The sequence below is a fragment of the Haliaeetus albicilla genome, chromosome 1, assembly GCF_947461875.1.
Source record: "Haliaeetus albicilla chromosome 1, bHalAlb1.1, whole genome shotgun sequence".
NCBI classification, from domain to species: domain Eukaryota; kingdom Metazoa; phylum Chordata; class Aves; order Accipitriformes; family Accipitridae; genus Haliaeetus; species Haliaeetus albicilla.
Genome location: NC_091483.1, coordinates 8868933 through 8896752, shown reverse-complemented (window position 1 = coordinate 8896752; position 27820 = coordinate 8868933). Strand labels below are relative to the sequence as shown.

Genomic DNA, 27820 nt, shown 5'->3' with positions numbered 1-27820 from the left:
CATTTTGCTACAAAGGCTCCCCTTCAGCCCAAACTGTGTCAGAAGTTCTTTATCCCTACCATGTCAGCCCCCAGCCAGGCATCCTCTCCATTACGTTTTCGCCCCCGGCTGATCACTAAACCTAATGTTTCCTAGGCCCAGCCTGATCTTGTAAATAGGAGGCAAATGGATTGAGCAGAAATTAACATCCCCAGAGGACTTGCAATCCCACAAGAAACTGCCAGTTCCTCCAGTGATACTTAACCAGGAATTCATTTTCTTCGGATCCAGTATTACTGAACCTTGGTTATAAACCTTACTATAAACTTAACTTGCACAGGAATAGGAGCTACAAGAAAACTTCAGAGAGATACAGCCAGTTTCTTTGGTGACTCTTTAAGCATTTCTTTTCAATCTTCTTTCTGGAAATGCTGTTTTTTAACTTTTCAGTGGCTTTGTAAAAGGTCCACTGAAATATACTTTTAACTACCCGTGTAAACGTGTGCTTGTATGTCTGAGAATTTGCTTCCACCTTTGAGGGGAACACGCTCTCAACTAAAAGCGCTGATATCTAGCTGAATTGCAAGAGTCACAGCTACCATAAAGGTACATGGGACAGTAACAGACATGGCTGTGTCCCTGTAAATAAGCCTCTTATTTGTTAAAACATGACCCATAACTCCTGCTTTCTAGAAATAACACGAACAGGGTACTTAACAAGTCACAACATAATTCTACTTCATTATACTCCTGTTTGCTGTATGCAACTCTGGAAGAATCGTGTCACAGACAAATCCACTAAACCAGACCACAGTGCTGCGCTGATAAATCAAACTACTGCACTCAAAAATCAACATCATCGTAACTTCACATACATATGTATGTGTATATATATAAAAAAATATATATCTTACATACATATATATGAAACCCACTTATATAGTATTTGTATATGTATATAGTATATCGATGAGTGTATATTAACACTGTACCACTATGACAAAGGTAGGAAAAAAAAAACCAAATGAAAAAACAGTTTGACTTGTCATGAGAAAAATAAAAAGCTTATGGATCTACTAAAAAAAGCTTGTAAGACATTCTGTGATGACTTACAATTAACAGAAGATGATTTGTATGCATGTTTATGTTCTTTTTAAAGTACAAAGACATTAATAAGTATCACGGTTAAAATCCTTTCCTCCTTTACTGACCTGCCAAAACCTCAGTTCCAAATCGCACAGTTCTCCAAAAGTAATGACATCACTAGCACCTGAAGTAACATCAAGAATGCAGCTTGCAGGATAAACACAGCGCTCTGGTCTCAGATGTTGGCAGGTAAATAGCTTGAGTTCACATTTCAGTCAGAAAAGAGAAAGAAAGAAAAGAGAGCGCTAGCACTCTGAAGAGGGCTGTGGAAGCTGTGATAGCCAAAAGCAAAACTGCAACAAAGAAAGAAACTACTGAGTAACAGTAATGAGAAGGCATCACTTGAAGTTATGCTTGCTGCATTCTCACTTGAGTGCATAAAAATTCACGCTGAGGACAGCTAGAAACCAAACACTAGTTAAAAGTAACAGAAATGGCCATCAGAAATGCAGATCATCCATCTCAATTAGCCTTAAATTATCTTCTTCAAATTGTAACTGACTTTGGATAAATGATCCTTTAGCTGGTCAACACTGAGCCTACCCCAGCAGAGTGGCAGCTATTACTTCAGAGAGGTTTTTAAGGCTCCTTGAAGAAAGCAGCTCATCTCACAAATAAAACGCACACAAAATTCAACAGTGTCCAAGTGACAGGAGCATTATAGCAGCTATCATCATAATAGATTTTGTTGGGTTTTTTTTTGTTTTGGGTTTGTTTGAATTTTCGGTTGTTTGGGGGTTTTTTTTGTTGGTTTGGGTTTTTTTTTAAGTGACAGATTAATAGAGACGAACAGAACAAAAAAGAAATACCTTCAGCGTTGTTTTTTGTCCAATTATTCCATAGGTCTGTGCTGAGGGATGAAACAGTAATAGCTGACTCTTCACTCAGTGCCCCCATTGCTGTGTAATGCAAATAGATGCTTACTGTAACAGAAAAACTCAATATATCTATTCAAGGTTCATTTCATCCAGAAAACATGTACCCACTTAATACAATTCCGATATGATGCAGCAATACAATAACAATTAATTTTAAACATTCTTGCCTCAAACTTCCTTATGCCACAGCGTAATAATGATTGTGGGGAAACAAACCATTGTTTGCAAATTTCCAAAATACACATCCATTCCGTTCTCCATTCTGTTACCTTATGCAATATACAACACAGATACCTGTAATATACTACAATGTTACACCTATTTACCCGTCTAAGTAGCTTCTTTTCAAAGCATCTAAACTATGCCCTATCAGTTAAAATCTCATCCAGTTTTAAAATTTCTACAGTAATTCTGTTTTGCAACGTCTTTGCATGCTTCCCACCCCTACTGCTTATTTCAGAAAGAGTGAACTATTGTTCAACAAAGCCTTGTATCTTACAACATCGAAAAGCCTCCTCCAAACCTACCTTTCAGCAAAATATAGATTAGCATTCCAAATGCCATGGCAAGCAGCTGCTTTAACACCTTCTCAACTCTTCTTTCCAGATGGCTCGCTTGCTCTGCTTATCTGCGCTCCTGTGTTTTCTCTTGCACTTATATGCCATGAAGCGTCATCTGCTGTTCTCACCAATCAAAAAAAGGTGCATCTGGCAACAACCTCAACCCCCAGGGCAACCACACATTTATTTAGGAAACTGCTATTATCTAGCAATGGGATCAGGTTTTCTTTTGAAACCTTGGTTTCCTATTACCTGTGGGCATAATTGTGCATGCAAAGATACAGTTTTCAAGAGAGACCTGCTATGTGCCAGAGCAGATCAACGAAATACAGCAAAACAGAGGTGAGCAAAATGAAAAATGACGTATTGTGAAAAACATGATCTTTCTTTCCCTCAGCAATGTAGGTCTTGTGTTACTTCCAGGAGGACAGTCAGCATCCAGGATGCTACTCTGGAGTTCAGGGTCCAGGGACCAGCCCCTGCTTTGGTTTGCGTTCCTTCCTTGGTCCTCCCTGTACCTCAGTTCCCTGCCATCCAGAAGAGGAACTGCGAGAACAGCTAGTGCCGAGATTAGGAAGTGATCAGACACAAAGATAATGGATGATGTTCTCCATCAGTGACTGCCAGCAAGAGGCCTTTGATCACAGGCTCTGGCGAGCCCAAGGGGCATGCTAATCACTTTTCATTCAGCCTCCCTGTATGCACAACGCTCTGAAGCAAGGCAAGCCACCAGCCCTGCGCAAGGCCTGAGATTGCTGGCTGGAGCTACACATGGCTGTGCGGGGCAGAAGTCGAAAGCTGGCAAAGCACAGGCGCCGAGAAAACACAGACTGAAAGAGCAGGTAAGCTGCTGCCTCCTACATTAGGCGATCCCTTCATTACTCCTGCCCCTATACTACCATAAAAGCCCGTCTCTACCTTTTCAAGAAGCGGGTATGCATCATGAGAACAATCATACTTTTTACATATAGCATTTGTAGCTCTCTAAGACATGCCTGTCATACACATTTCTTGCACTAAACCACTCTCCACAGCCCCAAATGCTGCGCAACTTCCTCGCTCACAGGCAGCTTGGAACAAGTAGGACTGGTCCCTCTGAAGGGTACTTACGCAGCCAAACATACTAGAGCAGATCATCAGAAAGGCCCAGTTCAATAATGTACACACACATCAACAACCCGACTCTCACCGAAGGAGAGCTACACACTTCACCCCAGCAACCACCTTTGCTCTCTCAGCTGTGAGCTCCAAGCAAGAAAAACATTTCACAATTTTTGTATTTTAAAACCAAAAATCTTCTGATAAATGCTCTAATAGCTCCAGACACCTCAAGTTCTCCCTCTACTCTCCTCAGTGATCTGTAGGATTAAATCTAACCACTTCACATGTTAAGGGAAAAACACAAGCTAGTTATGCACATTTTAATTATGCGTTCTCCTGCTCATGGACTGCATTCCAGGAGGCTTTTCCCTTCCTTCGCTATCCTGAATTGCTGCATGCCTGCACGCTGATCGAGTGCAACTTGCGCACTCCCTGGATCAACAGGAGTGTTTGTGCCTACCTGGATAACCTCTGCTATCAGTCCCGAGTAGGGCTACGTCTCATGAGCCTTGCTTTCAACACACATCTATACAATGGGAGCTTAATCCAGCTTGAATCTGAGAGGTGGCTTTGTCATTAGGCAATACGGCTGGGTGCGGTAGGCCTGTGGGAAGGCTTCAGTGGATAAGGCCGTGCCTCTGTCCGCCACAGGGCGTTCATGCTTGGGCCAGACTTGACCAAGTCTGGCACACGAGCATGCTTTCTGGGTTGGTTAACTGGCCCTTCCCTCTGGATGCTCCTTCTGGATGTTCTCCCAGTGGAGAATACTCTCACAGATGTGTCTGGCAGCTCTGAAAATAGCATGCCATTGAGCAAAACCTCAGTCTAACTGGCTTTTGTGTAATGCTAACCCATCCACCATAGGTGAAAAGAGAAAAAGCTTAAGATGCACAATAAACTGTTTGTAGGACACGAAAGAGGCAGATTCACTCGAGCGACATAAGCAAAAAGCCATAGTTATTCTGCCTAAAAAATGCAGATGATTATAGTTAAATCAAAGAACACAAACATGAATCTAGAACAGCAATGTGAACAGATGAAAAAAAAGTAATGAGTGAACATGCAAAAGATTTCCATTCACTCCACTTTTAACACACTGATAAAAAAACCAACATGACCATCCCCCAAACTGTATTAAAATTTTTCACCAAGACATATATAACAGCGAACAAGTTTTATTCCACCTTCGTCAATCAGTCTAAGTATTATCTCCATAGGCACCTTGACCCTCCTAACGTTTATACTACCGCTTAAATTTAAACAGATAATCAAGTGTCTGCACTATTGGCACTATATATTTCATAACGACTCTATCAACTTCTTTTGAAACGCTGCATTAAACAAAACTCTCAGAAAGTCCATCACAAGAACAATCAGCATGGAGGTGATGCTCCATCTTGTTTCTTTTATTACAGTAAGCACATTTTTTTGTTTAGTGGCAGTAGTATTTAGCCACAATATTTTTTTCTTCTCCTTTCAAGTTATCTATAGTTTACTGGCAAACACCTAAGGCTCTTGATGAAAATAAATCAAAGTTATCCCAACTGAGAAAAAAACACGAAGATAGAAGTCCAAACTAGTTCCCACTGACTTCAGTGGGAATTGGGGTAGGCTCTTCATGTCAATAGTGCAAACACTCAGTTCAACGGGCATCTTAGCAGTAACTCCACTCCAACTTTTACATTGCACGAGACTATGCTAGATCCATCTTGGAACTACAATTTTTTGGAATAGAAACATACTGATCTTATTATCCCATATAGTCCTCTCTAAGCAGCAAAACATTGTAGCTAAGGATTCACAGGGCTGAGCCTTACATCATGGAGTAAAAAAAAAATCCTTCATGCAGTTTCATAAAATAAGAGAATAATTAAATGGCTTAAAATTCCAACACTAATATTTCATCCGGGGTAAACTTTTGCTTTTCTCTCACTCTTGTCTCCTCCCACTCCCCTGTTACACATAATGTACATACATAGTAGTTTTAACTACATGCTACCTCACTGAAGTCCGATCCAGCCCAGTCATCTAGGTTTTTTTGTGGGATGACGGTATTGTGCACCAAAATATTTTGTCAAACAAATCCAGACATGGAAAGAAAGTAATTCTGGCCTCAATTCTAGCTACTTATTCACACATACCTCTTGCACATGTTCAAGGTCAGAATTTCACCAGCGTTCAAGTTTACTTGACTATTTTAAAACACGTACTGAATATTTGCATTCATGTCACCATTGCTGCCTGGCAGCTGAAACAAAAATTGCAGTCTTTCACTCCTTTAAGATTCAAGATTTCTGCTGCTATCTCTAAGTGTTTTAAAAAAAAATAAAATTCAAGACTTCAAACTACACGCAGAATGCCTCATGACCTCAGAACCCAAACCATATTTTTAAAAGATATCTAGTGTGTTGAAACTTAGTTTTTATACTGGTTGATCAAAACTGAGGGTCCCAAGTGCTTAAAAGATCTTGGTAATTGCACCCCATTCCCAGATATGCAGGTATATTTGTAATTTATACTTCGTTCTTCATTTTCACACACAGAACTGACTAACAACAACGTATCTGCATAGGCTGCATTCTCCAATTCATTTTTGCTCACGATGAGTCAGTGGGAGGTAACACAAAGTATTTTAACATTTTGTAAACCATCAGGTTTAGCATACTTTACATGAAAAAATAAATACAATGTAGAAATAAATATCTTTGTAGTAAAAAATAAATGTTTTGTGTATCAATAAATAGAACTTGGGTTCTTCCTCCAAGGTAGCCCGCTTGCTCTAGTAAATGAGCTTTTTAGTAACTATGAGTGTGTTCTTCAGAAGCATTGCAACAGTCATAGGTCCTACCCCTCCTGGTACTGGAGTGATAAAGCCAGCCTTCTTCTTCACTTCTAAGAAAAAAAGAGAAAAAGGTATTGACTAAGAATGTTTCCAAAACGTTTTTTTTTCCTTCCATTGCCCACATATGCCTAACTGGCAATGAGCATAAAGGACTGCAACTTGTCAAGCACTGGTGAACATGGGAAAAGTTAAGGCAGAAGTCTTATTACAGCCACGGCAGTGACAAAATACAGTCAGGACTAGGGCTGCAAGGTAGTTTTCTTCATCTGAATATTATTACCCAGGGGCTAGTTCTGGGACATGGTTTCACAACCTGTTTGAGCTGATCTACCTGCAGCAGGCTGCCCTTTCCTCATGGGAACACCACACACGGAGCCTGTGGTCAGACAGATGTACAGTTAATCTCACCAAACCTTTTCAGTCAGGGGTAGTTTTTGACTGACCCGGCTGACCAGCTGGCCCAATAACATCTGGGTGACACAAGGGCAGGATGACCCCAGGAAGGCAGCACCAACCCAGGAGGGCAGCACGAACTTGCATCACCCCCATCTGCCAGCTGGGATACTGCACCTTCAATATCCAGGAGAGCTATGGAGGCTGGGGATCTCATTCTGTGGTTAAAGACAGGACACCCCAAACTGTGTGCCTTCCTGAGGAGCAGCATGCAGAGCAGGAGTCTGCTGTAACTATCAAAATCAACAGCAGAGCACAGCAACAGTCAAGTCACCTATTCAGCCTCTTTCCCCAACTCTGGTTTGCACCTTCTAACGAAGACATACTACAATCACAAAAGGGAACTTAAAACTGCAGAGGGAGAAATTACAGTTTCCTGGTTGATTTGGTTTTCTGCTTCACAATATGGACAAAGAACAAAAACGAGAATTGTCTTCAAGGAAAAATAGATTCCAGTGGCAAGATTCCCACTGCAACTTTAGCCATAAACACTCAGCTCCTCCAGACGAGACTTTTTTTTTTTTTTTTAAACTAGTGTTAGTAGGGTGCCTATACTGAACTAGGATCAGGAGGCGCAGATCTTGCCCAAGTCTCAAACAGAAAGGAAACTCTTACAGCCCAATTAGCTCCAACCATGAACCACGTCAACCATCCAAACTTAGTATACACCTTGAATGCCTGTGTTAAGAGGTAAATATGTATGGATTTTTTTTTTTTTAAGCATTTAAGTTAACACCTGTCAAGTTAGCCTCTTTGTACGAGGAATTAATATAACGTAGCAATAAATCCTTATTTGATATTCTTATCTACCATGCAAAATGCAATCAACTGGAATTGCAGGTTACTTGCAAAGGAATTATATGCAACTGACTGGGAATTCATCGCATGACAAACTGTAATGAGCAGTTATTTGCTAATAAAGGGTAGTCCAAATGGCATATTACTAACCTGATTACTACAGAGTTTTTTTTCTCAAGTGCCACTGTGAGAGGCTTTTTGTTTGTTAGTTTGGGGTTTTTTTGCTTGCTTAGAAATAATTTCTTGGAAACTCACACCCCACTTTTAAAAGCATTGTTTTTAAAAAGGCACACATGCATACACAGAAGAAAACTGAGCAAGCATAACTCTGACACAAGCACATACATTTCCACTGAAGTCACTACAGAGGAGAATCTATACCCAGCTATGAGAAGAGATCAATGGATTGAAAACCAGGCACCTTGATTTTGGAACTAACAAGATAACTTGCTTCTGCTTTAAGTGTATTCATCTTGAATGTATGTAGTGCTTTAGTGTTGCAAATAACAAGGTCTCCCAAAAAGAAGTATCGCAAGAGAATTTGAAGAGCTGGATATTCTTTTTTTTTTGGATAGAGTACCTATTAGATTTTGGGGGGGGGGGGGATGGGCGTAAATGAAATTTAAAAATTCCCTGTCTGAACTCCCCAAGGCAGGGACCTAACAAGAGCATTCGCAGAAGTTCATGGTAAATATCTCACTGAACTGAAGAATAGAAGATTAAGCCTCATTGAGGACAGATGGCAATTACAACTGGGAGAGTTTTAATTACTCAGTTGACTAGTACCACCAGATATACTGTGAAAATACTTGGAAAGGTAAACAAATTGCAATGTGGGTTTTTTTACATGTAAATTGTAACAAATTAATTAAAATCTCATATGACAGTTATTCTTAATATTCTCAAACACAAATAATTTGTCTTTTTAATAGTTATACTATTTTGAACTGCCTACCATTTGAGATTGGTGTTTACGGTTAATACAGTTAGTACGAATTCCCAGATTAATGTCATAATTATTGAAATGCACCCACATCTGAAGTAAACACTTCAGTAATTAACATAAAAATATTTTAGGCATTTTAAATTGGAATAAGTTTGTTTCCATGGCAATGTTACATACCTCCTTTTGTGGTATTATTCAAACTACTCCTATCTTACTTACAAAGAGGTACAATCTACAACCGGACCATGCCTTACCTAAAGAAAGCCTTCTAATGAATATCATGTACAACATTCATTGCCTCTAGTGTTAGTAACTGTGCTCGGCAGTAAACACACAGTACACTGTTTTCACAAGTTGTTGGGGAATTTCTCTACCCATACTCTATCATTATGGAAATCCCTGTGGGTCAGTGTGGCAGATGACATATTTTGTATCAGTTAGCATAAAACCACCCGGATAGCTCATTCACAAAAGCTGATGCAGATTTTTAAAGGCACAACAAGTGTCTATGGCGGGGAAACTAACATCTGATAAGTTTCCATCTGTAAGAGTAAATACAGATACGATGAATGCAATTTTCCAAGATAAATGCCAGCAACCAAAGGGGGAAAAATAACCTGGCCCTCAAAAACATAAACAGATTTTCCTTTCCTTGTGAAGTGTAGTAGGCCAAAGCACAGTTCCAAGACAGCACTTCAGTGTGACCGATTTCATGTTGGGAAGCCAGGTGCTCCACTGTCGGTTCCTTCAAGTAGTCCTGTTTCTGTTTCTCAGGAATAGTGTAACTTTGTCCCTAGCTTTAACTCTGCTTTCTCAAGATGCATGCTGTTCTCCCAGGCATTTCTGCCAATCTGGAAAATGTTGGTACGCAAATTAGGTGCCTATGGGGGAGGAGCTGCTATTTTGCAGCTTCTGTAGAACCTTAAAATCTTCCTTTGATTCTTCAGAAGAAATGAAATGTAGATCGTTTCCTTGAAAAACAGGATCCGCTGCTTTGGAAACAGCCCTTCATTCCTAGGTTCCTTTAAAGCTAAGGACACCTAATAGGGTTAATCACACAAACCAAGGGCAAGTCTCAACCTGAAGGCAGTTCTGGGTCTTGTGCATCTGCATTAAGTGATGCAGAGTAATTCCTGCCTAAGCACTGTTTCCACACAGCTTTTTGAGTCCCTGTAAAGCTACTCTGGTTCACTGCATCCCTGCAGCACTGCATAAGTGCGAATCACGTGCTCAGCAATCACAGCAGATATCCCATGCTCTGCTCCACACATTCTGGGATTCTTCTCACTAAGCACTGTGGGATACCAACCAGCAAGCATTTACCCCATTTCTCATAGTTCCTTCTTTTTGTTGTTATCCTTGTTGCTCTTAGTGCAGCTATTTTAACAGCAATATAAAGGAAAACCAAGGAATTATGGCCCAGTACTGTAATTCTAATAGTGCATACACCTCTTCTCATCCAGTACCTCTACAAGCCAAGCAAGAGAGGCATCTTGGGCAGAAAAATCCACCATGAAATTATGCACAACAGCCTCTTTGCATTCAGCTAATTAGCACAGACAGGTGGCTAGGATATCGCTGTAGCCTTGGAATAATAAGCAGTGGCAGCAGCAATGCACAATATCAAAGCCTACTTACTTAGACCCCTGCAGACCCTCTTCTGCAGTGGAGCCCCTAGACTTGGCCATCCAGGAGCTTACTGCCACCAGTTAGCACTCAGTCCGTCTGGCCTTCTGGCGGTCACAGCCTAATGCTAACATTCTTAATTACTTTTCGCACTAGTGGAACATAACAACAGGCAACGCTTCCCCCAATTTTTGCAGAGCAGCAATACGGTGACAAGATTACACAGACTGGACTTCTATTAATTGCAAAATGAATGCCAGGTCTTCAAAATCAACTGAGAAGTTAACTAACAAAAGCTATAGCAAAAGCAACTGGAACATCCATGTTCTATTTTCACGACCACTGTTTGGAAAAGCTGCACAGAGAGATAATTTGGAAAGGATTCAATAATCCAAAGCGAAGCCTGCAGCCTGGAAGGTAACACAACGAACGCAAAGCGGCAGCAAACAACCGTCAGAAGCGACTACTGTCACAAAGCCCGGCTTCCCTGCAAACTGTAGCTAAGATTCAACTGCAGGTCCACCATTTCCCTTAAGTAATTGGATTTGAAGATTATCATGGTAAATCTCTTGAACTACATGAACAAGTTTCCGGAAACCTGTCAGCTCGCCTGATTACTTTGTAGTCATTAGTCCTGTAGCTGATGAGGACAGGATACATTTCGCTGGCTTTTATTCAACTGATTCTTTCTTTTTGGTACACTTGGTCTATCCAGAATAGATATGTGAATTTGGTCCATTCTCCCCCTTAATAGTATTCAACATACCACTTCACTGGTTTCCCTGCCTTCACTATGTACAATTAACTCTCATTCAAAGGAAATTCATAATATACACCCATCACCCTTCACCATATCGATCATTTGTTGAGGCACTCTTTTCTGCTATTCAGTACGGGGCTCCTCCCTGCTCCTGGTGGCACCCCTCTTCCAGAATCTCTTTTACATTGCCTAGGCTGTGCAAAACGGACGAGTCAGGGGAACAACTCTCATTTATAAACCCCTCCACTGATATGGCAACCACATCACCTACAAAGGTCTTACATAAAGGCTTTCTTTTCTATATAGGCATCCAATAAAGACTCAAAAACTAGCATTACCGTCTGCTTGTTGAAGATATGGGAGAAATCATAAAGAAATATAGGCAGCATTTAAAGTAAATCCCACTCAAGTTCTGTACATTTTGGTTTCACGGGCACTTCCAGTTCTAGCTTCAAAGGTTAGCTACTACATTGGCGTGTTACTACCCTGCTGTACCAGTCACTCTTGGAAATGGTGCTCCACCCAAAAAAGCCGTTCCAGTTAAATGCTCTTTGTAAGTTGTTGCTTTAGTTCATGTTCCTGGTCCTTGTAGCCCTCCGCCCCCCTTAGCATTACTGCTGCGGCAACAAAAGCCCTATAGAACAGGGCCAAGTACACCCACACATCCACTACTCTGTTCATAGAAACATCATCTCCCTTTCTGCGACTGAAACTTGCTGCTCAAAGTAACTAGAAAGGTGTTGGCAATAATCTCAGGATGCCACCACTTCTTCTCCTTCCTGTCACTTCGCCCTACCTCTTGTGGCCCCCAGAAGCTACAAAATGCCCCCTCCCTGGACCATATATTTTGGCAAATTCTTAACATAAACAGGGGTACACTGAATGCGCTGTGCTGGTTATATATGGAGAGATACACACGCAATTTAAGATATCCTACCAATATCAGGCTAGGCACCTCAGCACTTCGCAGTTGACCTCCACACGCATAATGTTTTCTTGACTTGTTCTTTTAGATACCTTGGAACTGCACAGTAAACTACTCTGGACAAAAAAACCCAACCAACCCCAAACCAAAAAACCCGCCCTTTTTTGATGTGGACACAGTTTGGAGTGTAAAAATAAAGAGGACATATGAGGATGGGGGAAATGACAAATACTGTTTAAAGACATTCCACAATGCAGCCTGGGATTTTTGCCCAAAATAAACAGTTAAGCCTGACAAGCACACAGGTACCCTGATGCCATCACTACCAAGGCAACCATTATAGCAGCTGTAATAGTGATATGCACAAGTCTGATACCGTTAAATTTTTGTAAGTAAATGAAACAATCTTGTTGCTCCTCCTCTCATCTACTGGGGTTTAAAGGACAGCCAAAGGTGTTCCTTGCCTTGAGAGCGTGTACACACGTACACCAGCACATGCCAGTGGTCAGTCCTCAGCCCACTGTGGGAAGCACTGTAAAGGGCAAGGTCTCTGGCTGCAGGTGACTGCATGCAAGTCTGTTGCCTACAGCAGAAGTGGACATGACTCAAACAAATGTAGATTTCAAAACAGATTTCAAAACTTCAAAACTCATTTTTTGAGCAGCTATCAAATTATCTTGGCCTACGGTAGGAATATTTTTGTCCAGGCATTTCTTACATTGAATTTAATAATGAACAACATTAAAAAAAAACAACCAAAAAACCCAACCAAAAAACAACACGAAACTGAAATGGCATCCTTGTGTTACTGAAGAGATAAAAATAAACTTTAGTGTCCAACCTAATCCCTGGAGACTAGAGGATGGCATCCAAGTATTGCTAGGGTATGACAACTGAATCAAAACAGTTTTCACCCATCTAATAAACTTAATTTCTACTACAGGAGATTTTTCAGTCAGATGACCTGGTGAAGTAAGCCATTTCCACCTGTTTCTTATAAATCAAATTTAACCTCTGATTGCCCAGTTAAATCTCTGCTCTCTCCACAGCTGTATTTTTCAACTTAAAGAAGTAGATGATGAGACAACAGATATTGGTGGGCTACATGATGTTAAACAGGTGCTGTATGTCATGCCAGCCATTTACGTACCTGGCCTTAATCTGCAAAAAATAATTTTCACTTAGGCTTAAAAATAAATTCAGTCAAGTGATCAAATGGAAGAAAAGGATAAAATGACTTGCTACATGAATATACTAGGTTGGTCGATTTCCTAACTGCCAAATCAAATACTTGACAAGGGTGATTTACTTTTTAGTATTTACAACTGTATACACTGGGATGTGTTTTTTTTGTTGTTAGAGGTTTAGTGAAACTTTCACCGATACCAATGAACCAACAACAATTTCCCTTTGGCAATGCACAGTGAAATGCTACTTGCAACTGCAGTGGCATAATCCAAGTTGAAGTTCCTCCCTCTTTTTTTGGATCTTCCCTCCCCCCAGGTAAAATCCTGAGAACAACCCACAGCAGACATGACGAGACATATACAGTGCATTGCTGAAACTCTGAATCATGGCCTTGCCATTGACTCTACACCTATATTATATTCAGAAGGTCTCACATTTAAAGAAAAACAAACAAAAAGGATACAATTTCATGTTTCTCAAAGTTATAGCTTTTTTCCTCCCATATCTGCTAAAGCAAACAAAAAACTATGAAAATTCGCTGTACTTCAGTCCTGAAAACAGAAAATGTAACCTTTTACTTGTGATAGTACAAGCAGAATAACAAAACAAAACAAAAAATTCAAGTTGTACTCTAAAACTATTTTTCTACTGGAGCTCTATTGTACACGGAAAGTTATATATTTCCAAATGCATGCTGAGACAATTGCTTAGCTACACTCGTGCAGGTAATTTCATTGACTTTAACAGACCGGTATCATGTATGATGAGTAAAAGAAGCAGGAACTAAGGGAGTGATGTAATTACAAATACATACAGCTGGCTAGAAACTTTTTGAATATAATTAAGCTTTGAGACATTATGCCAGCCAAGATGTTAATAACTGTGGAAAAAAAAAAAAACCTGTGGGCCTGTGGGTGATTTTCATACTTATCAAAATAAGGAACTGTTGAGAACCATTAATAATGTGGGTAAATGCTGTCTAAGCTTCCCACACTCAACTCTGCCAATAAGCTTTAATTTTCAACTGCAACAATCCTGCTATTCCAGTCTGAAGCTCCTCCAGAGCAGAGATATTTAATCAAGTTACATTGGAAACTTGCTCTGCAACACATTAAACATAAAAAGATCAATATGTAACACCAATTTTTACCTGTTAGGCTTGCCTGGACGAAGATTTTCAACACCTTAAGATAAACCCACATTAAACCTTAGCATAAAGGATACTTCTAAAGCAGAAGTTAGCATTTTCACATACGAGTATAGAGTGAGAGCCTAAAAGGAACCTTGAGAAGCTGTGGTATAATAACATTTGCTATGAACAGTGGGAGACCCTATACTTGTGAAAGAGCAGAAACTCTTTTTATGGCTTACTCTTGAAACACTGCACAGATTCACAAAGGATTAAGGAAACCTGGAGACAAGCACCTTCTGCCACCACACTGCTATAAGAGCTCATCTGCATCTCTTAAAGGTTGCTAGTATGTATAATTAAAAGTAACACTTCCTCTCCTAAATAACATACCATTTCTTAAGAGCAGATATACGAACATATAGTTTGTTTTCTTATTTAAGTAAATGAATTAGAAAAAAATCCTGCAACTGTCATCTCATTTGAGACACTGGCTATTCCGAGTATTTATCATGAATAAATCCCACAAACTTCAATATATTTATCCAACAGGTACATATCAAGATTGTTTCACTGACCTTCAAAGTCCACATCCCCAACTAATTTGGTCTTTCCTGTAAGAGGATCGTGGATATGGTTGATGCCTACATCAATCACAGCTGCACCTTCTTTGACCATATCAGTTGTAATCAACTTTGGGATACCTGGAATCATCAAGATATATTCGATTAACATGGCCAGGTAGTCTTAGATCATCAGTTTCAAATTATATCATGGGGTGTGCATGCACGTGTATGTATGCACAAAAAGGAGGATAATTCTTTCACTTCAATTTTTCTTGATACATCACACACAGAAAACAATTATTCCTCAGTTTCACACAGTTTGTAATTACAAGAAGAAAAGGTGACATTTGGTCATTTTGACTAAATGTTTCCAGCTAAAGCTGCGGTCACAAACATAGCTAACATGATCTCAATGAAGGAAGTACTCGCTGGTTTGTGGCAGCAAGTCCTTTTCATGGCATTGCCGAAGAAAAGCTGGACGATAAAGATGCTCTGCAAGCCACAAGAAACCGTTGGTATTGTCAGAGATCTGCTGATCCAGAAGTGTCATCAACTGCTGAAGCAAGCCATGTGTGTTACCTCCACAGCATTTCCTTTCATCTTTGGTTTTTTAATATCTGTATTGGATTTGTGTTACTCTTGACTTCTGAGTTCCAGTATACTTTACTTGTTAGCTGCATGCCATTTCAAGCAGTGACTTAAATAACAAACATGAACTACATGAAATACCACTGATATAAAAAAAAAATGCTATCATGGTGAGAAAATCTCATCTATAGTGCCATCTTATTTTTGACTCCTGTCATGTATAAGCAACAGATAAACAACAAGAAAAAATAAAATAGCCAGCTCAGATTTATCCATAATAAACAGCGTCAGCTCAATCTGTAGGAGAGAAGCAACTGCCTTTCAAGTAGAACTTTTTCCACCTGATCTTCTCCTAAGCAAGCAAGAAAAATGTACTGGAGGGAAAACCAGTTGGGTAATCATACCCAGGTAAGAGGCTCCAGTGGTACTTTATGAAAACAAAAGCGTGTGCAGAAGGAGTACCAAAGGGCCAGGTGTTTGTTTATAATGTAAGTAATGCGATGGTAGAGAATGTTTATTATTTGGTAGTGGCACAGGGTGCAGATGACAGAAGGCTGGAAAGAACTTTAAACAGATTAGCTTAGATTTCAAGCACCACTGGAAAAAAGGGGCTAAGCATCAAAAATCATTGGTCATTTCAATGGAGGAAGGAAAGACACTGCATTCACATACAAATAATTACCCTTCACAAAGGCAAGACAGTAAACAATTGGTTAGGCAGTAGTTTTTAAAAAAACTTAACACAGACAGACACAATCATGCTACTGCAAGACACACGTAGAAGCCCTAATCTCTTCAACATATGACAGCAGCTGGGATACCACATTCTCCCTGTGAGCACTAGAATCTGTCTCTTCACATCTCTATAAAACACCAAGAACAATGGGAATTACGAGGAAACTTTGCAAAAAATTAACCTTTTAGTTCTCATGACAGCCTTCAAGGATATTAAAAACTTTTGGCATAAGAAGAACAACTACACTTTTTTCCACATCCATGATCACTGTGACACAAAATAACAGACTTAAGTTTGTTTCCCTTGCTGCACTCTCCAGAACTTTTTAACCACAAGAACAGAGGAACATTGAAGCAAGAAGCCTGAGAAGAGAATAAGGAGGTCTCTATCACTGGAGATTTGAAAAAGCATATTGAACTAGTATGTACAAAATACCACTGTTGGTGCACTAGTGTGGACTAGATGGGCTTTCAAAAGACCATTCTCGACCTATTTTTCCACCATTTCCACACAGACATAGCAAAGGGGAACCGGGAAGACCTCCTACATTCAAATGTTACTGATTCACAGAAAACACCGCTCTGTCTCTTGTACTCCTTAGATAACGAAGCCATTGACATTTGGCAAACACATTTAACAAAATCTGTTCAAAGGAGGAGGATGGCAGCCTGAGACTGAATCTGGGAGAGATGAGGCTTTTCTATGTTAGTTTCTACTACTACTATAGAAAAGAGAAAAAAAACCAAACAAAAACCAAACCAAAAGCTGTGCAATGAGATTGGGTTTGGTTCAAGAAACACACTCAACTAATAAGCAATTTTAACTGTGTTACTAGTAACCCCAGTGCATGACACTGACCTTTCACAGGGGATCTTCTACAAAACACCATGGCCTGTTACTTATACAAAACTGGGAGAACTCCCCGCCTGACCAAAGAGGGCCCGGCCTCAGCACTACACACCTTCATCATCTCTCCGCGGGCTACACCTGTGTAGTGTCTGGGGGTATGATTTCTTCGCCATTAAGAAACTCCAACTAAAACACAGTGCTGAAACAAGCCGCCTCAGCTTTTTCATATGCACCCCATTTCTTCAGCACATGTAAATGTAAAGCACCTTGATATTCATCACAAAGGTGTTCAAGAGTCAGGACTCAGAAAACCTAAAAGGTCACTTCAAGTTCCAGATAAAGAGCTGAGTCAATGGCTATATGTTTTCAGTCATCACAGCTGAGCTATCTATATACATAGCAAGACACACCAAAACAGCTATTTAGATATTGAAACCACTTAAGTACAAAAAAGACAACTAACTAAATTATACAGAAAATGTGACCTGAGTCCTCCTGAAGGGGGTGGCAAAACAGCATTTTCTAAGGCAGTGGTCCCGGACAGTAAAAGTCTTCCACTTTGTAAAGGTCACTGCTGCACGGGATTTCAAATTGCAGGTAACACCACACATTTACTTTGAGGAGATCAATCTCATCTCGCTTCCCCATTGTGCTGAAGCTAGAAGTAAGACTCCTATGGCATGCCAACAGTTCCACTTAATGCACAGAAAAGACCTCCCTTCCAAGAACAGTTGTTCAGTAGGATCCCTCTTTGCAGAAAGCAATTTTAATTACAGGAAAGGCTATCTTGGAACAAATATGCTAGCACTGTTTTACAAACAGCAGCATCATGTGTGATAGGACATCTGAAAGTTTACGCCTGGACAGTCACAACAAATGAAGCGTGTTCTGGAATGATAAGGCAAAGCGGTATGTGAGACCAAACTCACTGTATGCTATTGGAGAGCCAAGAGTATCAAGTCCTTATGCACCATCTGCATTAGCCTATCATACCTTAATTGCAGTGCTGAACATCTTTTCTCTGTATTCGCTTTAAATGACCTCCTAAATTTCTCTCCTACCATGCAACCGCCAACTTTAAAATTACAATTCACCTTGCTTCTTGAGCAATTCCGTCAGTTCCATGTTCCCTGAAGAATGCTGATCCTAGTAATAGAGTATCCCCAAAGGGGGAGTCTAAGCTCCCCTCTCCCCACCAAAGCAGCTTTCTCTCTGGTGGAAAGAAGAAATAACAGGAAAAAAACCAAATCCATACGGTTTGAGACTGTAGTTTTATTGGAGGCAAGCACTGGCATACAAGGGCTTTGACTTCATTTGAAGTGCTGGATCACAGCCACTTAGTCATTTAGATACAGGCAATACAAGAATCTTCTTGGCTCTCCATTTCTCACTCCCCCATAGAACACAAGCTTGAAACTCTGCTTCTGATGTTGAGCAAGCCAAGACCTCAAATTCTTTCCTATGCCATTTGATAACATCTGGTTGCATCTACTTCATCACACTCTTACGCAATCAATTGCAAGCTGGCTGGTAATTGGATAATGCCTCAGCCTTATGGGGGTAAATGATCTATGTGTGATAGGGATGGAAGCATATTAACGGAAGCTGCACAGTTACACCCTTTGTAAAATGGTTTGATAATACGCCAAATACTTAATAGCAACAAATGAACTAACCCCCAAACCAAATGAGCAGATCTATTTACTTAAACCTACTTTACATACCAAGTAGGAAGAGATAAGCATTAGAGCAGCTATTCCTAAAATGCACTGACTGAAGAATGTGGGAAAACCTTTCAGTGGTAGTTTTTGTAGAAAATGCAATTCCTATACACAAGGACCACAGATCACATCCCGAGGGACAGCACAAATAAATAGTCCCAGAAGAATTTAATCTGGCATGTGGCACCCCCGTCCTTCTCCTATTTACCCCTTCTCCAAACCTAGCAGACAGATGAGTCTTCTCTCTCAAGGCAGACTGGAAAGCCAAGACAGCAGAAGCAGCAGGTTGGCTAGTCAAAGACTGCCTACTGCCTCCATCATCACCCTGGAAGTACTGCGGTGGCTATACAAGCACCACAAGTAAAGCTGCACTTATTCTACTATGGGTCTGGGCTGATGGCAAAAAGAACAGACTCCATGGGATGTCTGTACAGGCAGAGATAGCGGGCAAAGATAGGAAAGGCTGCGGTGGCATGAGGAGTGCTGGGCATGCTTAGGAGGAAACATTATGCTTCAGCTAGAAATGCAAAAGCTGTCTGCTACTGAAAGAGTTTAGGAAGCTCCACATGGAAGCAGAGAGACAGATTTCAGGGAGGGGTAGGCTGGACAAGAGCAGTGTTGTTGGAACTTATGACGCAAGGAGTTGGGAGGGAAATGGAGAGAAAGAATTAACAGCACGGGTAGTCGCAATCAAAGTAAGCAGGAAAACTGGGGTCCCAAAGCTGGGGGTGAATGAGAGACAACATATGAAGATGGGTATTCTCAAACTCAAGACCAAAAACAGAAGCACCTGAAGCGTTACAAAAACCATGAATGCAAGTGAACAGAAAACTCCTCAGAGACTCCTCTACCACATCAGAATGAACAGACTCACTGCAACAAGTCACCAAACTGGGAGCCAGAATACAGATGGCTTTTCTGAAAGTATTACAAGGGAAGAGGAGAACGAGAATAGGAATCTTGCTCTTACATGCAGACATACACGAAAAGCTCTTTTCTATTTGCACATCTTGCACAGTGGCCTATGGCAGCAGCTGTTTCTACCTGGCAGGGTAGAAGTTACCTTTTTTGCAACACTCACTGAACAGGTCACGCATTTCCACAGAACGCGTGATCCCAACGGTACAATGTGTGCACATTTCAAGTAACAAGAGGAACCTTGGAGGGATTCCACCTTTCTTAAGTGTAATCTTCCCCAAAGCATCCACTGGGGTAGGGCTGCATACTGTTTGCACAATCTCGCCCTAGGTTTTTTCATCATTCCAAGTATATGTCATGTTGTGTAATGAGTGTTGTATCATGCTCCTGTTACAAATGACATGAGGAAAGTGATGTGAAGAACAAACAGCTGAATTGCTACTCAACCGTTTAACTACAAGCATAACTGATGACAAACTATGTTCAGCATAAAAATCAGAAGTGATGATTAAATTGGAAGCAGTGAATTTGGATGAAAAGTTACTAGTTTATTTCCAGTTAGCACAGACATTATTATCTTTCATTCACAGTGCGTGAATTCTGGTCAGGCCCACAGTTGAGTAATCACATGTGAGACAACTGAGCTGGTTCTTGTTCCTGACCTGGCATGAGAAAGAGATAGTGCAGTTAAGCCCTGAAGCAAAGGACATCTCACTTAAACAGGAAGTGTTGAGCTTTAGACAGGTACTTATCTGTCTTCATCTAGAAAATAAGCAAGCAAGACTTTGGTCTTGAGGATGATGAAGAGGGAGGAAGGGAGCAGAAAAGAGGAAGGACACAATCCTCTTGTAGTCCTCCAAAATGGTACGAGAGAAGGAGGATATCCTGAGCTATGAAGGGACACAGAACTACACCAAGGTTTTTAGTAAGTTGCATTATTTGGTATTGTTTTTCAAATTAATTTGTATTTCTATTTATAGTACCCATAAACAAAAAACAGACGTTGCTCAGAAGCAGAGTTCTGCTTGTTACTTTTTCTAGACTAGTCAAACTGCAAGTATTTCACTCTACGTTGCTTTAAGAATATAGACATGATCTTTCAGACCCCTTCCTCTAGGCAATTACCATTGTCTTCCTCTTTACATGATAATTGTAGAAGAAAAAAAAAACAACAAAACTTCAGCCATTAATAACATTTGTTACCAAAACTACCAGTTAATTTGGCAAGGTTGCCCTTAATTCTAACAGCAAGGGAATGATACCATTGTTTTATGAATGCAGCCTCCAGCTGATTTAGAGAAACCCTCCTGTCAAAATTTAAATGACTCACAATTTTTGCACTGCACAGAGAATGTTTTAATTTACATAATTATACCTGTATAAACTATGCACTGACTAGTTTCCAATCTCGAGTTCACTCTAATGTCTCCCTAAGGGAAAGGTGTCACATGTGACGAGAAACAGTTTATGAGTCTGCAAATGTGAAGGGCAAGAACAAAGAGCCAAATCACTTGCCCTTCTTAAAACAAGAAATCCTACTAACTGCAACACCCTCAGCAAGCATGAGCACCAATTATTTAGTGAAACATGAAATAGCTAGCAGTACCACCAACACAGACACCAAAGTCTACTTTTTAGGTTTTAAATGTTGTGATTGGAATATTAACAACAACTAGTATTACCTGCAGCTACTATTACAATGTCAGCGAGTTGTGTATGGATCTTCAGCTGCTCTTTCGGTGTGTATCTGTGAGTAATGGTCACAGTAGCATCACCTGAAATGTAAGAGATTATCAATTAATTGTCACATATAAAATGCCTGTATAGCATTTACTTTCAGGTGCAAATGACTTTGGTACATTAACAACAGTACAGATGATCACCAGATTTGTCTTGGGATGCATCATTTATTTCAGCATAGGCAGAACGCTCACAACACTTGCTGTTCACGCATATAAAAAACATTTATTCTTAAAGATTCTCACAGGATGATTTCATTTATACACTGTGGACTAACTTATTCCTTCATCAGCTTCATTATGTTGAGTGGAATTACACAGAGCAAACCCAGCATGGAATCCAGCGTCTACCTTATTAAGCACAATTTGTATAGTGTGCCATAAGACTCAGTTGTTTGTCACAAACTAGAGCTTCGAGTACAAGATCACCACATTTGGATCTCTGTCCTCAACCACGTTTGTCATTCATCTGTCCTGAAGGTCTCTAGATGCTTCCTTTGACGTTTTGTTGTGTAACAGGAAGGAAGACCAGAGTCTTCCCTGTACCTGTGACATAACTTTGTAACAGCGTTTCCCTCGAGTCAAAGTTTAGTCTTTGGCCCATGTTTTTGACAGATTTTGAGTGCTCAAGGAATAATTGGTAATTCAAGTTCAGTGAAGTGGCACTATTTCTTACTGATATTCCCTCTCTCAAGAATTAACACTGCTGATAATCCAGCCAACAACAGGAGATGATAACTTAGGCTCTTCTCTTTGTGGGCCTGATTGCGTAGGAAACGAGTCTAGTAGCTACGACTACAAGGACACTCTCAGGCCAAGGGTCTTAGCTTAGAAACCCTGCAGACCAATAATTGCATGCAAGGGTCAGACAGCAAAATCCCTCTTTTGACTGGAACGCTACAACATTTCAAAGAGAAGCATTCTTGAACATACATGTGGAACACAATCAACAGCAGCATTAATATTTATAAAATTCCGATTGGATGGATCTGTGAAGGCTTAGCACCATGACCACTTAAGGAATAATACATCCATTGCATATATTTTTCCACAAACTCAAAGCATTCTAAGTCATCGCTTTTACGTAGCTCAAATGCAGTGACAGGAATGGAAAAGACTGGACAAAGAGGTGCTCAGATTTTTGCAGGTGTCTTGCCATCTCTTGTATCTCCTGATAAAACAAAAACAGCTGAACCCTTACTTCACACCATAGTAGGAAGTGTTTGAAGTTATCACAAATACAAGCACATACCCTTTTGGGTAAACTCAAAAGATCAGGGGCCTGCTCCTGCATGTATCCACATTTCTTGGCAAGAAGGTACAAATAAACCCTCCTAGTAAGACATGAAAAACCTTCTGCTGTTTGATGGAGATACTGAGGAGAGACCACTACACACAGAACAAACTGTTATGGGGATAGGGACTGAAGTCTCATACTGCATCCAACAGCAAGCAACGTGATCCCTCAAGGACTGCCCAAGAACACAGCAAAGGTAACAGCTATCAGAGGAGACTCCTCCCAACACTCTCCCTGTCAACTATTCGTACTGCACAGTGTTCAGGTGTTACAATTCCCCATCTCCACCTTCCACTCATCGCAGACTCCCAAGCCACATTATTAACCATTAAACTAAAAGTTTTTGCCATCTCAGACATTACCACCACATCTGCTTCCTCTGGAATGTGTCTGACTGATCTAATCTGTGTCTCTCATCTCATTAACTCTCTTCCTCAAGCATCTCATCTTCAGGCTGTCTGTGCCTTGACTTCTCTGCTCCTTCCCCTCATCTTTGATCCCTCTTCTCCTTCAATCTCTATAGCATATATCATCTCCTCAAAGAGAAGGAGATCAAGACATTCTGAGATAATGAGAACAGAAAAGTACAGATGTGCATAAGCAATTCCAAAAGGGGAATTGCCAGAAGTTAAAGTCTCTCACCAACTTTCTGTAACTTCCCGTGCACTTAATTGCATCAAGAGCTTAGACAGGTAATTGTCTTAAAAACATCCCCGCAGTAACCCTTCTTGTGATAGAAACATCCCAGCCAGTACATAAAGCCTGCATGTCAAAATTCCTACAGCTTTCTTCCTTGAATGCCTTTGGGATAACGAAATAACAACTCATACAGACAAAACAATTGGAACAGGACCGAAGTATTACTCATTGATACTCCTCATTTTGCCAGTCTAAAGCAGCATGTCTCCAGCTGCTGATCCATTTATACGTAGGCCACACATATACTCTTTTGAGTGAGCAGCATACAGGCTGTGTAGATGGTTAGAGATTTCCTTCTTTGGAGGCCTCATTCTCGAAACATATTAACAGCAAATCACTTTTCTCCCTGCAGAAGACCATGCCTATTCTTTGATGTGACACACTTTCCTCTTCTTGGCTAATGTTCTATCAATCACACTAAAACTTAGGGATTCTCTGAAGGGTCACCCTCCACACATGAAAGGCAAATAGACTTATCACAGGATTCTGGAAAGACAGGCTTGAATAAAATAGAGGAGTCTTCTGATACCTATTTTAAGCAAAAGAAAAAGCATGTCTTGCCCAAAACCAAAATAATAACTTCAAAAAATATATACATAATGAGATTCTTTTGGCTTCTTAACCTGTACTCCGCAGAGAGGCTGAGAAAAACCAATGGATAAAATCGAAAGTTACAAATATTCACACCTTGTGAGAAATAAAATCAGTGCTATTTTCCCATCAGGATTTTAGTGAGGAACATGTCTGTAGTCAGCTCCTAAACCCACGTAATTTCTTTTACTACCAAAAAGGAAAAGAGAAGAAAGAAGGGGGGAAAAAAAAAAGGAAAAAAGAAAAAAAAAGCGCCCCTTCAGAATAGCAATCCAGAAGCTTACAGACATCTCAGAAAGGGTAGGTTTTCCACTTATTTGTGATCGTGCCAAAACAGAAAATAAACAACTATTTTTACACTGCTACTTATGCTGAAAGAGGAGGAATATATACTTAGCAATTAAGATTTTAAGATTCTGCACGATACTGCTGAGTCAATTCACTAGCTTATAAAGTAGAGATAGTCTCTTGACCTGCCTACACAAAACACAACTTGTTTTTGTAAGGGTTCAGATAGTTTTCCTATCTGATCAGATATTGCCACCTGCAGGACATTACAATTTCTACATACAAAACATTACAGATGAAAACATACCGCAGCTTTTCAGTTTTGTTCATAATCTGTAAAAAAAACCCTAAAACCTACAAAAAAAACAAAGAAAAATAATAGTATCACACACACACTTTGCATCAATTCTCAACAAAAATTATTTAATCAAATCAGCCCAATTGCTAATAAAACCCTATCCTGACTGATACAACATGAGAAAGTTCTTTTTCAGCACTTAACTCTAAGTCTTGTCTGGTCCCCATTCTCCTGAATGAAAAAAAACATAGAAGAATTAAAAAAGCTTCCAATTCATTTGTATTAACACGTTAAAACTGTTCTAAACATGTACTTAAGAAGAAAGCCTGCCTTTTGGAAAAAAAATAAAATTAGCAACTCCACTTGTGAGTGAGTGATTTTCAACTCCAAAACACACTTCATCTAGAAACTTAACACACTTGCTAAAGCTACCTCATCCTGTATCCTGACAGATGTCTCTGATCCTAAGGCACAAATTTTGCCCTGCTATTAGCTGCTAAGAAAACAGGTGGAAAGGATTATTCCATTCAAGCTATTATTTTTATTATATTTACATTTCCAATCTGTCTTTTAGATCCACTTCCTTGATCTCATTATACTTTAGCTCTATGCATTCTCTTTCACTGTCTATCTCAACTTTATCTCAACTGCCTTCAGTTTCTTCTCTGTCACGATACATCCAGAAATTCCGACAGCCATTGAGGTAAAGCTGAAACCACTGCCTAGCCCACCTTCCCTTCCACACGCCAACCAGGCTGGCCTCTTTTTGCTCAGAGCAGAAGCAGAGAAGAAAGCTAACTGCAGAAGACCAACCACGTCTTCAAGGACAGCCCAATCTGTGAGTCAAGAATGAAAACTATACTAGACTACCCCAACTACAAAAGTCTTTATCACCATGTACATGACAAATACATACTTAATGTTAATTTATTGTGAAAGAAGTACAAGTGTTCTTTTGTTTTCTCATTGCCAGCTGCTTTATACTGTATGTTACCACTTGGCAGGCTACAAACAAGAAGAACTACCTTAAAAATAAATCCATTTCTTTGGAAGAAGCAAAGATACCTTCAATGAGTTAACTTTGTACATCTAGATTCCAGTGTCACTGTCAGTAAGGGAATATCCGCACGTTTTTCTGTCCCTACATAGAATACTTGACATACACAGCATCAACGGCAATGCCAGTAAATAGGGCTGCCAGTGAAGTAATGTGTAATATGGAATCAGAACACAGGCAGATGACCGTGAAGCACAACAAACTTTGCTCATAGGCCAACAAACTCATGGACTAGCCCACCAAAACAAGTCATACTACCAGGCAGTCAAGTAAGAACTATGAACGCAGGATGCAAGTGAACAAAACTGAGCCACGGATCCACCTAACTCAAAAGCTGAAAGCTACAAAACAGTATTTAGTTACAGCTAAAAAAACATCCATGCAACTACTGTGGGTTTTGTAACAAGCTGCTGAAAGAATCACGGGTCACCAAAGTCTCCTCATTTTCAACTGAGAAACACGCAAGTAGTATGCAACATAACTCTGTGTTGTATAAAGCCTATTTAAAACACCAAACTGTAGTGCCAGTAATATATATAACCCGATATTTGCAGCAAATGGCAAAAATGCTACTAATTTTCATGGGAATAGGGATGAGACCAGAACTATGCACTGATGGTAATTACAATTCAAACACTGAGAGAAGTTTCAAATAGCAACTTTCCCACAGAGGCTGAATGGAAAAACCAACTCTATGATTAGTAAGAAGCTTTAAGTGTTTTATTATATTAATAACAGATTTCACTCCACTCCTATTAAATATGCCTGGGATTAAACATTCATGTTTACCTCATTTGTGCACACCACCTTGGCAGTTTCTAACATCAAAATGAAGTTGCAAAAGGACAGTATTCTGTTTAAATTATATTTGTTTTTCTTTCTACAGCGCAATTATAGTAGCATATGCATGCTTCTGTAATTAGAATTACTTAAAAATATTTCCATTACAACCCCCAATTTCCAGAGGGATATAAACTGCACTGCAGAAAAATCCCCCAGGCCAACATGTAATATCATAGAGCTTACACTGAAAAGTTACTTTGTTGGTCATTTGGATATTTTTGTAATCACCACCTAACTAACATAGCACAACACAGGAATCATGTCATTTTTAAAAAATATATATGCATATATGTACATATGTATATATTACGTGTGTGTGCATGTACATGTATGAAAAATTTGAAATCAACATTACATAAGGATAAGGATACGGCATATAGCTATATTACTTTGTATAAACATCACATGAACCTCTGCAGCTCTTTAAGGTCACACCATCAGGTATTATCCTCAACTTTCAGTGCTAACCATGTTTAAGCAGTAGCTGTTTCAAATGAAGGACAAACTGGTGACATAACTCCAGATAAAGTCAAGTCCAGAAAGTTTCCTCTGAGAATACATCAGGAAATATATTAGCAAATTTATTTCCTTGCTCTGGTTGCAAATATTGTACAAGACACAAAAGCTTTCTTTTTATCTGAATCCTCTAGTCAGCTTTATATTAATGATTTCACAAATGGAAACATTAAAACAACATTCATGGACTTACCTCCAGGCCTTTCATGTTCTCCATCAGTATGTAAAAGCATTGAAATAGGCATTCCCACATTCTTAGATCTTCCTGCTACAACAACATTTTTTCCAAATGTTTGTATTCCTTACAGAAAAAAAAAAAGGAAAAAAACCCCACTATCAAAAAGAAATTGTATTCCACTGTTTTGATATACCTAAACCCTTCTTCTCAATCCCCAAGATGTAATTATTTGCTGTTGTGGACTGCTGACATCAACATGACTTGAAAATCCACAGGGCTGAACTTGAGGGATGAATCCACAAAACAACTTTCAGCTTTCACCTTAAGAGAATCAAAACTGGCAACTTATTCAGGTTACCTGAATCACCCTTTGGAGGGACTTAATTTCTCTTCTCTGACCACAAAGGGAAATGGAAGCTCTTATGTCTACCAATAAGAACATGTATGCTATACTTATAAAATGACAACTATTGAACACGTATGCATTCTTTTCCCCATCTAATAATGAATGCAATGTTCCCCGTTTTGTTCTTGTTTCCTCCCCTTCCCCCACAAGAACTTATGCATTCAAATCTTCTATTTGATAAATAATCAGGAAGTCAGCA

At 39.8% G+C, this 27820-nt stretch overlaps 1 protein-coding gene across 26 annotated transcripts in view; it reads right to left on the bottom strand.

Annotated features, from left to right (window-relative positions):
- The window catches only part of LOC104317828 (methylenetetrahydrofolate dehydrogenase (NADP+ dependent) 2 like), a 73912-nt gene that overhangs the window by 29514 nt on the left and 16578 nt on the right, over positions 1–27820 (bottom strand). For 5 of the 26 annotated variants that reach the window (XR_011323852.1, XR_011323839.1, XR_011323856.1 and 2 more), the window contains 4 exons: positions 27231–27338; positions 21392–21484; positions 14910–15035; positions 1935–2024 (listed from right to left, as the gene is read on the bottom strand). Coding sequence is in view for 10 of the 26 variants with exons in the window: in XM_069778582.1 (XP_069634683.1) it covers positions 1935–2024; positions 14910–15035; positions 21392–21484; positions 27231–27338 (417 nt within the window). In the remaining 16 variants the exon portion in view is untranslated. Of the gene's footprint in view, positions 1–1190; positions 1419–1928; positions 3122–4823; positions 12126–12390; positions 13711–14909; positions 15036–18164; positions 18283–20236; positions 20372–21391; positions 21485–27230; positions 27339–27820 lie in introns of those variants that run through there. The other 21 variants (XR_011323871.1, XR_011323872.1, XR_011323861.1 and 18 more) reach the window with 19 other exon arrangements.